At 34.5% G+C, this 15,467-nt stretch overlaps 1 protein-coding gene across 1 annotated transcript; it reads left to right on the top strand.

Moving 5' to 3' along the window:
- Nucleotides 1-5,420: 5,420 nt before the first annotated feature.
- LOC117317302 lies at nucleotides 5,421-10,230 on the top strand. The gene is made up of 8 exons (XM_033872086.1): nucleotides 5,421-6,157; nucleotides 7,116-7,238; nucleotides 7,389-7,782; nucleotides 8,069-8,204; nucleotides 8,350-8,458; nucleotides 8,746-8,963; nucleotides 9,106-9,232; nucleotides 9,501-10,230. The coding sequence occupies exons 1-8, from the start codon at nucleotides 6,055-6,057 to the stop codon at nucleotides 9,767-9,769; spliced, it is 1,479 nt and encodes a 492-aa protein (XP_033727977.1). The 5' UTR covers nucleotides 5,421-6,054; the 3' UTR covers nucleotides 9,770-10,230.
- The last annotated feature ends 5,237 nt before the right edge of the window (nucleotides 10,231-15,467 follow it).

Raw genomic sequence — 15,467 nt, forward strand, 5'->3', positions numbered from 1 at the left:
CTGATCGAAGTAAGAATACGTACAGAACATTTTTTTAAAACGGTTCTGCATAGTGTCAAACTTTTATTACGGTTCATTTCAGGAAAAGTGTCACGTGAAACGTAAAAATAATCAGGTGAAAGAGCCAACGAATGTTTAGTAGTGTGTGGTATTTCAAGAAAATCAATAGATAAACAAAATTATGAAAAAATATTGAAAATTTGTCAAACTGTATCTGAAATAAAAATAAAAATTTGTGCCCTAACACTTTCTACATATGTCTCTGAAAGACATCATCGGCCCGATGTCTGTGTGTTGGCTGGGTTGTTGATATGGTATTTTGGAATCTGGTCATAGTACTATAATCCATATAGTCTAATATTGGTATAATACAATGTGTATGACTAATACACACTGTCAAGATCGCCTGCATCAACAACACACACGTGGCATTCTATTTATAGACATGTGTATTAGTTATGGTTGTTTATATATTTTTGACGGAACGACCTAACGGTTGTATTTCATATGTTATTAGTTGATTACGTACTTTATTTATAACACTTAAGAGAAAAGATGTAAACTATTTCAACCACGGAATATCTACTTCAGGAATAAATATAAATCGTGACATTTGATGAGTTGTTCCGCAGCTTTTGGAAGTTAGTAATTTGTATTAACTGAAAACTAAGATGGCGAAGGTAGGTGTTTTCACATCGATTACCGCACAGCACACTGATAATTTACAGTAACCGTCTGTGTGTGATCCTTCTAGTGATACTTTAGACGTGTGGCGTCCTAGAAAAAGGGATCTGGTGCTGAGTTTACGATTTTATAGGCCACAGTAATCTGTAAATATCTGTTTAGATTGAAAGAACCCCGGGGATAGTTCAGTATAATGTGACAGTATAGAACCGTGTCTCCTTCGTTCTGACCACCAGACTATACTATCGTATCTAAGGTAAGTTAAAGTGTGAAATAGGTCTAAATGAGAATGGGACTTTAACAGTTGAACTGGGCTTATGATCATAATACATAAATGCATTTTTTTCTGAATAGTCTGTCCAAATTGACATCAACACATGAAGAAAGATTGAATACAGGTCGTTCCGGCCCCCGAGTCGTTCCGTCCATAGTCGTTCCGGCCCGGCCCCTACCCGGTCCGGCCCCGTCTACTTAGTCGTTCCGGCCCCATGTCAATTAATACAATATTCAATGTAAGTCTAATGTTTAAAATTTGATTTAAATTTATTCTATTTACTCATATGTTACTATATTTTAACTAGAGGGTGACACCTGAAGGATGTCACAGATGGAATGAAGTGTAGTAAGGGGCGATAACTCTGTGTGAGCATGTTTTGTCAAAATCGCTCAATATCTAAGTTTCGACCAATAAAAAGACTGTTGTTCGTAAAGGCAACAAAACCCATCAAGTTGAATTTGCAGTTCCCTTAAAACCCCCATATATCAAATCTAATTGAAATTGAACATTATCTACATTTCGACCAATCAGAGGCCAGGAATTGGCGACGATTTTGTTTAAATGTGAAAGTGAGGCTACGAGAGCGACCGGTGATCAATGATGTATCTACATATCAAATTTCATCAAAATCAGACAATATCTAAATTTAAACCAAGCAGAGCTCAGTTGATGGCGGCCATTTTGTTAAAATGTGAAAATCAGGTTACGAAAGTGGCTGATTTCCCATGATGTACATAAAAATAAACAAGGACCCATTGGAGGGCCAGAACATACGCCCGGGCAATATTTGACACTTGGAAGGGGATAGTTTCACAGGTTGTAGTGCTCCGGCTCATCAAGATGTATATTTGTGTCAAGTATGGAGAGCCTGGGTCGGGAAGTATTGGAGTTATAGTTCGGACAAGTAAAATCATCAAAGGGGAATTACTCCGCAAATACGGGGAAAAGGGCATGATTTTGGTATGCGACACTCCGAGTCATCAAGATGTATATTTGTGTCAAGTATGGAGAGCCTGGGTTGAGTAGTATTGGTGTTATGGTCCGCACAAGTAAAATCATCAAAAGTGAATAACTCCAATACGGGGGTAAGGGGCATGATTTTCGTATGTGACACTCCGGCTCATCAAGATGTGTATTTCTGTTAAGTATAGAGAGCCTGGGTCGAGAGTTATGGTCCGGACCACCCGCCAACATGATAACATTATAATGTACGTCGGGTCGGGCGTATAAAAATCATTAAAACAGGACAATATCTTAATTTGGAACAATTTCCTCACAACATAGGGATTAACTCAATTTCCTCACAATATAATCATTAACTCAATCAGATGTAAATTTTCATGATTTTACAGGAATTAGCTCGCACCAATTTCAATCTTGGAGGATAAGTTAATAATTCATACTTGCGTGAGGAAAATCCAAATTTTTAGTACCGGTATGTATGATAGAAGGAAATATGTTTGTTTTTTTGCCTAAGCTATTTTAATAATATCCTATTTCGAGAATTTCCCTGAAGTTCAAAGTCATGATCAGTGTCAGTCGTCCATATCAAGCAAATAAGGAAATGTCTATTACATTTGTTTTAAACAGTTTGCAACTTCTTATAGTGTTTGGAATCACTATAAAGTTCTTGATCGATCGATCATCAACAATTCTTAAACAATCCATGATCAATTATTGATCGATCATGAATAGAAAGAGAAATATCAATAATCACTACATTATAATTTATAATAAATTGATATCATGACCAGATGAGCGAGTTAATTCCTTTTATCTTTCCCTGATGAAAATTAGGTAATTAGCAAGTTTTGAATTTTTCTAAGTGAATTAGAATTCTCAATATCTAAATAGCTTGAAATTGAGAGAATAATTCTACAATATGAAACTAAAACCAGATTTCTGGCAAAATTTCAGAATATTTCAATTATTAGAACAAAGAGGGAAGTTGATTGCAGTCAGAGGCCTACAAAGTAGAATGTGTCTCCTGATGTAAATATATTTTCCATGGCAGTGTGGGCCTTAAAACAGAAACATACATTGCGAACTGTTTACACAAGTCCCTGTGCAAGTCACAGTATTCTACCTGTGTGCAGATGGCATTTTTAAGACTATTCTGAACAATTTTGCTAATTAAATCAAGTTATCTAATTCTTTGATATTGTCAAATAATCTCTATACCTTTTGTAGTAAGTTAAAATAAATCCAAATATTAATTGACTTAATAAAATAAAATATATATTAGATATGGTACATATTACTTCAATGTAATTTTTTTTAGTTTAAATTTGTCAGAATTGGTTTCTCGCACCTTTTTTCCTTTGTTGTATGTGAGCGAAATGTTTAATAAAATATGTTACAGGAAATATGGTATTTGAGGCAAAGATATTTCAAAATTTACTGATTTTTACCTGTGCGCATATGACATTTCCAGGGAGAATATTTTGTAAACTTATGATTACTAGGTAACTTCTATTAATACTTTAATATGGTTGTTTTCTAAAATACCTTTGGTATGAAGATGAAATTACTTTAAAATCAAAATATCAAAACAAATTATGTTAAATTGATGACATGATTTTAAACATGAAATTACTGAATTTAACTTAATGTGACATAATAATTAAGTTGTTTTAGTATAAATTTGTTACACCAGGTTGCTCGCAATCCTTATCAATTGCAAACGCAATAAATTAATTAATAACCAACATTCTAGGATAATTTTGTCAGAACATGTTGTCCACACATTGTTTTCTTTGGCACATGTAAAGAAATGTTGAAATATGTTGATATAGTATTTTAGGTAAAGACATTTGAAAATTTACTTATTTCTACCTGTTTGCAGATGACATTTTGAAGAAAAACTATCTTATATATGTTTAGTAATTTTCTTTAATACATTTTTTAATATGTTGATACTGATTTGAATTCAAAATATAAAAAAATCCAACATGGTTCTTAAATAAGTTAATTTAACTTAATGTGACATAATAATTGACAATATTTTAGCATAAATTTATCAGAACAGGTTTGTCACAAATTGTTTTCTTCTGCACAAGTAAGCGAAAGGTTTATATATGTTGTAGGGTATTTGTGGCAAAGAATTGGAAAATTTACTACAATTGTTTTTAACATTTACATGCATGCAAAAGATTATATGATTTAACCCTGTTCAAAGGCACAGTCTCAATAAAGGGCATGTAACAGCCTTTTTAATTTCAAGTTATAGGCATTTGAATATAATAGACCAGAATACTATTTCATTAAAAATTTCAAAAATGAATATGATGTAGGCCTGCTGTAGTGTAGTGAGGAAGTTTCCAGCTCGCAGTGTAGGTGGTTCAATTTAGATAGTTCTACAAAATTAAATGAAATCTTAGCCATATTTAAGTCGCCCGCGTTCTACATATGCTTGTAATGATTTTCATAATGTTCATTGATAATATACTAGTCTCTCTCGTGCGAGTAGGTAGCAAGACAAACATTCTCGAGTAAGGCATCGCTTCACCGCGGGACTCTAGTAAGTCGACTGTATGTCAGAATATGATCGGTAAAAATTAAAATTTATTTCATTTCTCCTTTCACAAGGTAATTCATATATCAGAGAAGTTGCAAAGTAGTAGTCTTGTGTGTGTGTTCGTTCACGAGATAGTGTCCGAGAGAACACGGTTCTGTGTACATTGTCACCTCAATCTGGAGATTCCCGTTGTTATTTTTAGACGTAAACAATCACAGAGTCGAAGCTAGTCACAAACAAATACACAGACTATCGAAATAGTTCTATCAATCAATTACCTAAAGTTGGAGACAAAGCAGGCCTATCACTACAGTAAATATCAAATAAACAGGAACTATTCTTCGTGCATATTTACTGTCGTCTGTTTACATCAACGTTAACAAACAAGTTTACTTACCGTCAGCGTTAGGCCTACGAGGCTTCGGGAATTTGCTTGACATTCTGAACGCTGGGTTGATTTTTCGCATGCATGTTTGTGAAAAGCGACATACAATGATCGTGACAAAGTATCTATATTCTGGAGCATTGCCTCTGATGTTGAAAAAATAGCAATATATACTGGCAGTGACAGTAAAATACAACGGAACCCAGCTCACCGAGCAGTTCAATCAACAGCCGGCTTACACAACAAACTTTCGTGACGAGTTCAGGATGGGCGTTACGTCATCAAAACATGCGATCGTCTGCTATCAAAATACCCCTGTCGAGTGGAAAAATACTGAGAGGGTCGAAAAAATAGGCCATTTTCAAAACAATATTGTGACCGTTCTGATAAAGATATCGAAAAACTAAACAGACGGTTTTCTTCAGGAAACATTTATCTACTTATATATGCATTGTATATGTTTCTGGATTTTTTTTTTTAATATTGAGGGCGGTTTAAACAGAAACTTTTAGTCAAAATGACGATTTTGGCGTGTTTGGCCCCCTAGATATCTCCATAACTAGATTTTTCCCAGACATACCGAATATGTCAGGACGTAGATCACACCGAGTTTTACAAGTGTGGATAGTTTTTATCAAAATGTATCGAGCCGTTTTCTTTGCGCCCAAAGTGCGACTATATGCTGCTAAGTAGGCAGAATTAGCCGTATCTACATTACGTTCCGTAAGGAACGATAACTCTGTTATCGCCTCCTTACTGCACTTCATTCCATATAAACTAAAGGAATGTAATATAAAAAATAAAAAATAAAAGAATTGTTTTCTTTTCAATTTCTATGCTGTAACGGCAAAATACACCCGTATAAACACATCAGCACGGTATGATTGTGCACTAGTGAGACTAATTACCATCACCGTATTTTGTTTGTCTAAGCACCTCGTCGGCCGATGATTTTATGGCTTCATTCAAAATGCGTGTAAACACCAAAGGTGTCGTTGTTTTTACTTGCAGCAGATGAAGGACGTTTTATTTTTTCTATCATCACATCTTGTTGAAATCGAGCTTTGTCTATCTTTCAAGTTTAAATATGCAAATTTGTATGATTTTAACTAAAATGACAGTCGGCAGCTTAAAAAGATTAGTTTTGTCATATAAGGAGCATATTTCGATGGAAAGTTCATTACGGTCACCATGTCTGACGACTGCCGCAAGTGTCAGAAGATTGTGCGGCCTCGTCAAGAAGCCATCTGCTGCAGCACGTGTGAGAGATGGACACACAGAACTTGTGGTACAGGTAGGCAATATTCATAGTATACGTATACCTTATATATATAGTTAATTTATTTATTTAAAGTACTTAGATTTATTTTTTCTAAATTACATGTATATAAGATATATTTTGTCATTACGTCTATATATGTATTTTATTTACATTTGATACAAACTTAAATTGCTAGGTTTTGGTTATATTATTTAGACATTTTTCATCAATTCCTAATAATATATTTCTCATAATTATACGTATATTTGATGATAGTAGTTCAGATAGTAGTTCAGACATCATTACGTATATATTTGATGATAGTAGTTATGCATACTTTAGAAATATTTTAGTTTAAACTATGTTGTATTTGTCAATGATACAAAAAGTAATCAATAACCTTTCATACTTTTCTTATACAATGTATATCGTATATGTTTCTGAGTTATTACAAAATCCCGGTGTTATATAAGATATCTATTGCGAGATATATTTCATAAGTTTACGTATACCTTATATATGTATACATAGTTAAGTAAAGTAGTTAGATTTATTTCTAATAATTATACGTATATATTTGATGATAGTAGTTATGCATACTTTAGAAATATTTTAGTTTAAACTATGTTGTATTTGTCAACGTTTATGTATACGTTATTTCTCATAATTACATATACCAATAGTAATTTGTATAAAGTTACATGTATATTTCATCATTACGTATATATTTCTGAGTTTCTGCGAGATATATTTTATAAGTATGCTATACCTTTTATACATAGTTAATTGATTTGTATAAAGTATTCATATATATTTTTTCTAAGGTAAACGTCTATTTCATACTTTTCTTATACAATGTATATCGTACATAGTTAGGAAAAGTAGTTAGATTTATTTCTAATAATTATGAATACTTTAGACATATTTTAGTTTAAACTATGTTATATTCGGTATATTTCATTTTATTTCATTATTACGTATACGTTTTCAGGAATCAGCAGACAACTGTGTCGACAGCTGGTGAAGGCTAAGCAGGAGGTTGAGTGGTGGTGCGATGGATGTGGAGTTCCAGCCAGTGTCGAACCTGACAACTCGTCAGATATTTCCTTAGATGGTAGGAACGTAATAATATTGACCGTGTCATTTGTATGAGATTCGCTTGAATTTTTTTTTTTTTTTGCTTAATACAAGGAGCTGATCATATAAATTCATACAATAGGCTTCATGCATTCATCAAATAATTCATTTTATCCTTTTTTCGCAGAATCCGCACACGCATCTATGAATTCAACCGGAGACCACCCGCCAATTGCCGCCCCACGGAATACAGCACCGATTGCCGCCCCACGGAATACAGCACCGATTGCCGCCCCGAGGAATACAGCATCGATTGCCGCCCAGAGGAATACAGCACCGATTGCCGCCCCGAGGAATACAGCACCGATTGCCGCCCCGAGGAATACAGCACCGATTGCCGCCCCGAGGAATACAGCACCGATTGCCGCCCCGATGAATACAGCACCCTCACAGCCATCTCCTTCAACCCCAATGACAGCGATGGGACGAACTTTGTCAACATCTACGCCGGAAGGGAATTTCCATATTTCCTTCAACGTGAGCGACATTTCTATGGAGTCTGTAGAGGTCCACCGTGAGAGGTAAGTTTAAATAGTGTTTGTGTAATTTATGTATTAAGATGATTTGTTATGTGTAAAACATACTTCTTTCTGAATCCTTACATTTGTCAATACATAGCGAAATATTTAAGCATTGAACTGTTTTATGATGTTAATTTTATGATCAACGTAATGCGCAATGCCAGACACATTGACTTATGAAACACAATTTTAAAAGACACATTGACTTATGAAACACAATTTAACAAAATGAAATAACATGTCTTTGATCATTACATTACATTATATATGCTTTTTGTCTTTTTAGTGATTTAGCGGATGCAACTGCCATGGACATTTCGGTCGTGGAAGATGTCGCTGTGACCTATCAGATTGTGGATGGTGGCACAAAGCGCGGGGGCTGGAAGCTTGTCAGTTCGGACGGCTACAGCTACACAGTGAAGGTATGTGTAAAACATATCTATCGTGTATTCCGACTGTGAACTTTTAAAAAACATACATGTATTTAATCGAGATACAGAGTCGAATTGATTTTATTGTCTGTTAATGCATTTCGATAATTTATTGTATTAATTCCTGATTTTGCAGAAGACGACAAAGACATCCACGGCATGGCGGTGCAGTGTGCGGTGTCGTTACATCAACGAGGTGCTTGGTGACCTTAGTGTACGGAGCATCGTTATGGACTTTGAAGCTGGTAAGGACCGAAATAATTATGAATATATGTTTTAATGACCGCTAATTTTAAACATTGAAGCTACTGTACGGTGACATTATGAAATTATTGAACTTAGTTGAAACGTTATAATTGTGAAATTATTGAACTTAGTTGAAACGCTATTATTGTGTAATTTTTGAACAAATAGTTGTTAAATTATTGAACTTAGTTGAAACGTATTGATTATGAAATTATTGAACTTTGTTGAAACGTAATAATTAAGAAATTATTTAACTTTGTTGAAACGTAGTATTTCTTCGTTTTAGCTGTGTGGTCAGCAGTCAAAGCTCTTTACAAGGATGTGGACATCATGGGATGTTATTTTCACTGGGCACAGGCAGTAATGCGAAAGGTACAGTCCCTTGGACTGAAGACGACCTACTGTGAAAAGAAGGGACTGTACGTCTTCATCCAGCAACTGCTCGGCCTTCCGTACCTCCCGCCAGGACATATTGAGAGGGCATTCCAGAGCCTGACCGCTAAGGTAAAACTGATGATATAATTGAAAATGATTTGCAATTTTCCGATAAAGCAATATGTATTAAGTTAAATCATATACGATTAAGGTAGCTGTTCATCACAATTTTGGTGTGTAAATATATAAAATATCTTAATTTTTGTTTCAGCTTCCTTGTCCAGAGGTAGAGGACCTGGTGTCCTATTTGGAGAACGCCTGGCTGCACAACCCAAACTGGAGTGTCCGTCAATGGAGTGTGTTCCGCCAGAGCATCCGCACGAACAACGACTGCGAAGGTAGGTTATACAAATCATATGTTGGTATTGCACATGGAATACAAAAATGTTGTCATAATGTTATACTTAAAAATCACTAAAATGCAAAGTCGTACAAAAAAAAAAAAAAAAAGTACTCAAGCGATAATATGTCACATTTAGCGGCGAAATGCAACATGTCATACCAAAAAAAGAAATGTAATATATCATACCAAAAAAAGAAATGCAATATGTAATACCCAAGAAGACGTACTCTATATCTCACAATGTGTTTTTATTTTTTTAACAGGCTGGCACCGACGATTGAATGGCAAGGCAGGCCGGGCCATGCTCCATTTTTACCTCCTAGTTCCACTTCTGAGGAAGGAAGCCAACTCCATCGAAGTGACCATGCGTTTGGTGGAGGAGCAGACCATCACCCGTCACCGCCGCACACAGAACCGTCTCCGCGAGACCAAGGTGGAACAGCTATGGAACGACTACGAGAGTCAGTCAGTGCGAACGTCAGCATTTCTGAGGGGAATCTCGAGGCTTTGTGCTCCAGGATTTCCTGATTAGACGCGTATATATATACTGTATATAGTGTATAGAACTTTGTAGTGTTAACGTTGTGAACATTGCTATGAACATTGCTAAGAAGAAAGATGTGTTTCAGTTTTGTATTTTTAAGGAAATATATATTTGTGCTGATTTATGTCCTTTTTTCATCTCTTCTTTGTTTATTGTATGTAAATATCTATGTAATGTTATTTTCAGAATGAGAAGTGTATATACCTGTAGATAATTGTTAAATAAGTGTTTAAAGTATTTTATATTTATAAATTAATAAAGTCAGGTTTGTACATGCTTTTGTACTTTGTTGTAAATATATATATGCTTTTGTACATTGTTGTAAATATGTTTTCTGCACATCGGTAAATTTGTGAAGAGAAAGAAGTTGAAAGTTGAAAATATGATTGCAAACTATATGTATTAACAATTAAATGCGGCATAAATAAATAATATATTTCCCATCTATTGAATTTTTCTTGTTCTAGTTTTCTTTGTTATACACAGTGACGTTTTATAATAACCCCCCACCCCCCATCTTTTGTATAGTACTGAACGTCAGTTCATCATAAAAAATATCAAACACTTACCACATGAGGCAAAGGATGATATCACGGATCCAATCACAACACCGCGAAAACAACACGATATATTGTTAGCTTCGTTTACTCACGCTATACAATATTCCGATTAAGGGGCGACAACCTGTACTGAATAAAATTGTAAAATTATATGTATTTACATGTATAGATATGTAAATAACACCAGAAAAGATAATAAAAAAAAACACAACATGGGGGGGTCGAAACGAATAAGGGGCCGGAACGACTAAGGGGCCGGAATGACTAAGGGGCCGGAACGACTAGGGACGGACCGGTTAGGGGCCGGAACGACTAGCGGGCCGGACTGGTAGAGGCCGGAACGACTTGTACCGGAAAGATTGGTTCATTATTGCATCGTGTACTACAGTATCATATAATTAATAAACTGCTATGAGCGTCAAAGTTTCTGTATCTGTATTGGTACGTCGCAGGTCCTAATTCTGGTTTTTGCGCGACGGAGATAGATTGGGCAGTGGATTTATTGACACTGCTTTGGGAGGGATAGTTTGAAACCCTCAACTGTTGGAGCTCACAGTGTTGTGAATCCAATCAATAACTGTTCTTATGAAGAAAGAGTTCTTGTATTGAATAGTTTAATTTTAGCACGTTGGACTTGGTAGGGTTTGCTGTCGTTGGTGGTGTATAGCTGTACATTTGTATGTCCACAATGTTCTTCGATATGAAGCCATATCTGAGTTCCTCGTTGTTTTGATGGCTCTCTTTGGTCTTGATTTTTGAAGGAAATCAGACAGTGGTATAGTTGGTACCAACCCCTGAACATTTATGTTCACGCTGTGCAATCATCTTTGTTTTGGATCTAGAAGTACATTATATAAGACTAACAGATCAGTATGGCTCGTACATAAAAACAGCCTCTGTCATTCAGATGATTGAGCATACTTCTTTGACTGATCACGGGGTAGAGTCAGGGATCAGTATGGCTTTTACATATAATGTTAAATATGGTCTCTGTCACTGAGCTGATCATGATGGAGCGTACTTTTTTTACACAGTGGATAGAGTCGGGGATTATTACGTCATAGTTCCTGGTTTGATTCCCATTAGGACACACTATACTGGAATTTACTTTTCCTGGTTCATTCACTTATTTATATAAGTTCACTTATAGTTATTATAAAACGTATACGTACAAACTATATACCATTCTCTTTTGTCCGACCTTCAGGATAGAAAAATAATTTCAAAAGAATTATATCCGATGTGTGACAACATTGTAATTATAGATCAGGACATCCAGTTGACCGTAGCAATTTCAGAAGTCAAATAACTATTTCTCAGAAATCTGAAGGGTTAATGTTAAAACATATAAATATGTCGGATATTCCTTCAAACCCAAGAGTCAAATATGATTTTGGGGAGTCAAAAACAAATTCTCAAGGGTCTACTGGATGCCCTGATAATCGTATATACATTGTGGTTGATAAAACTTGAAACTCAGCAATCATAATTTCATATTGAAATCTATTTTAGATAATAGTGAGATATATGATAATGATGTAGTACGTATACATTTTGAAGGAAATATGTAAAATCGCTGAAGTTATTGCCATTTTTTCAGCTTTTATATTGTAATAGAAATTTCTTCTCTTTATCTCCTAGGTTCTTGTAATGACCAGAAACGGTATTTAACTCAGCTAGCTGTTATATTTTCAATATGATATTTCAAAATTCTGGGGTACATAAAATGTATCAATGACAGAAAAGTTAATTTTATACATGTATAAATATATGTACTTACAGAATTGTAGCTAGACAATCCCAGATCTAGACTATCTTAGGTAATACTCGCCTTTTAAAGTTGTCAATCTCAAATCAAATGTACTTTACTATATGTCGATTCTCAGATGTCTTCAATATCTCAAGTATCATCAGTCTCAATGCCTTATCTGGCAGACCCTAATGCATGTGCATAGTATTATTTATCATGTGACAATAGTTACCACAGTTGTGCCCCTTGCGTTTGATGACAATTAAGTCTAGCCTGATCGTCCTAACTGCGTCATGTAAACAAACGTGCATACAAAAAAACATATATGGAAACTATTTCTGCTATAACTATTAAATAGAACATAAGATGATTACATTAGATAGCAGTGAAAACCAATAAATTAAATTTTGCTGCGTCATTGACCCAAGGTCTCGGGTTAATGGATGCCCTGCTCATATTATTTTTGGAATTTTCTCAACTTTGGTATACGGGCAGTAAGACCTTTATAATGTACTATAATGTAGAATTGTACTTCTTATAATTAGGACGCAGCTAGAGAAAATTAAGATACCTTGAAAGAAATACATGACTGACATGTTACTGGAGGTTTGGTGTTTTATCCATTCCTATACTTGTACATGTTATTTTGTCATTGTGTCTTAATTGTTTATGTAATGTTGTCATTGTGTCTTAATTGTTTATGTAATATAAATATTACATTGTACATGATATATTAAAAAAGGTAATTTAATAAGCAGGACATCCAGTATACTATATTTTTTAATTCCCCAAAATGAGATGAAAGGACTTGTCTATTTGACTATGTATTGACGCTTCAGGTTTCCGAAGTAACTGTATTTTGACTTATGAAATACATAAAAAATCCAGGGTCAGTTGGATGCCCAGATCAACCAGAGTTATTAAAATTATCCTTTTTTTTTTTTTTTTATAATTTACTTTTTATTCAGTGTTTTCATCAAACAATGTACAATACATAACTTTCTCACACATACACACACACACACACCCACACATACTAAGGCTTGTATACACTCAATCAATTAAATTTGTATAAATCAAAGATATTCAAAATTACTGTAATTAATCATTTATCACATACACACATTTATACACACACACACACATTTATACACACACACACCCATACATATGTCCCACTCAAACATCAAATGCAGAGAAAACTAAATAATCAAGATTTCTGTACTGTAAATACATTGCATCAATTACACTCACAATTTACACATGTGTAATTTCTTTACTACAATTTGTTTATATATTTCACCATCACATACACACACATACACACACCCTCCCATGCATACCCTCATATACCCGCTTCCTCACATGAATAAACACTCTCACATACATACACACCCTTACATACATATACATGTACACCCTTACACACATGTACACCCTCACTAACACATTAAATACATTTGAATAGTATGCTAGGAAACATCAATGTTTACATGTATATGGACAAGTAGTGGAATAAAGGGGGGGGGGGGGGGGGGGGGGGGGAATGAGATAAAAAAAAAATATTTCAAAAGCCTTTATTCACTCACTCTGTATCCTAGACAGTATCCTACAAGGTATTGACTAAGAGAGAGAGAGAGAGAGAGAGAGAGAGAGGAAGAAAGGAGAAGTAGATTTAAGGTAGGGTGAGATGGCAGAAATGCAACTAAAAAATTATCCTTATTGATAGAGCTGCACTTACATAATGTATGTCCACAATTTCCAGTTTAGTGTAATTATAGATATTCATAAATATTGTATACACACAACTGCTTTATGAAGAGAATTATCATAGGTACTGAAGATAAGTTATTTAGGATACTGAATATAATATAATGTATGTGACCCAGAATTAAGTGACTGTAAAAAGGCAACAGATGGGTAGATTTTAGTTTGCTTCAATAAAGCCATAGGATGACATGATCAGTCCATGTTGTTCATCTGACAGAATAGGTAATTAATATAGCACTGATACAGATCAATTGTCGGTTAGAGCGCCAGCCAGTCAGCTACAATCGGCTACAATTAAAACCTCAGGTGAAGATCTGAGGTGGATGGTCCGACACTCCTTATCCACATAGGTTTGTATTTCTCGGGGAGGCTGAGAAACAGGCCGGTCTGTGCTGTCGTGTCCTTTGAAAATACGCTTTATCCTAATTGCTCTGGATGGCATATTGTATTGATTCCGAATTCAACGAGTCAATTTATAGGAGAAATAGCGGCATTGTGTTTGTGTGTTAATAATAACAGTTATGAGTACATGCAGACTTTCCAATGCAAGTGTAACAGGTAACAATACCAAAGCACTTTATTTTTCCCTTTTATTAGTTTTTTGTGTGTGTTGTTTATATGTGTTTACTTTTTTCTGGGTATTTGATGTAGCTGCATGTCTTCTTCTTTTTCCTTTCCTCTTCTTTCTTTTTTGTTTTTCCAATTCTTCATTCTGTTGGTTCTGTCACCCTTATGGTCAAAGCTGGTAACTTGAATTATTTGATTATTATAACATATGATATCAGACAATAACATTCAATACTCGAATCAAATTATGTAAATACCTTTGATAACCTAAACTAATCAATGTTAATTAATCAATTCAAATGAACATAACATGTTATGCTTAAACTTGTTTGCATTTCAACGACTGGATTTATGTTTGTTCATGTTAGATTTTCGAACGGGCACATATTGTCATATTGAACGTGTGACACATTACTATTTTTGTTGGAAAGACCTGTTAATTACTCTTTTCTGTCGTCCCCCGATAGTGCCTGTATTTTGTGGAGCATTAATTTGTAAGCATATCCAGATATCGCAGTAGGTTAAAATTACTCGACAACATGTACACACACACAAACATGAATGTATATATATATATATATATATGGAATAAAGTTGAAATGTCCATGTGACGTCATTTTATGTATATATGACATGTAGTTGATGAATCAATGAAGATGTTATCAAATACCTGTTCACAGTTGGGATCGCTTACTTTGCATAATTGCCACAAAAAAAGTAAAAGTGACAAAATTTAGAGGTGGAGCACGATAGAATTTTTCTGTGATATAATTAATTATTTCATTATCTTTAATTCAAATGATAAAGGAGAATCTCAAAAGCGTAAAGTTTGTAAGCTTTGTAGAGCAATGCAAACAAGTCTATTGTTTTCTGTTTGTAAAAATCTAAATTTGTCGGCGCTCTTAATTCTTAATTGGTTAAGATTCATTAATTTCCAATCAAGATTTTACATCTTTGACCTAATAAGTTTCTGAATTATGTATATATATATATAAGGGTCAAAGAAGTAATATAAACAGTATAATCCAGATAACACTGG

Source organism: Pecten maximus, chromosome 19 (genome assembly GCF_902652985.1).
Source record: "Pecten maximus chromosome 19, xPecMax1.1, whole genome shotgun sequence".
Lineage (NCBI taxonomy): Eukaryota > Metazoa > Mollusca > Bivalvia > Pectinida > Pectinidae > Pecten > Pecten maximus.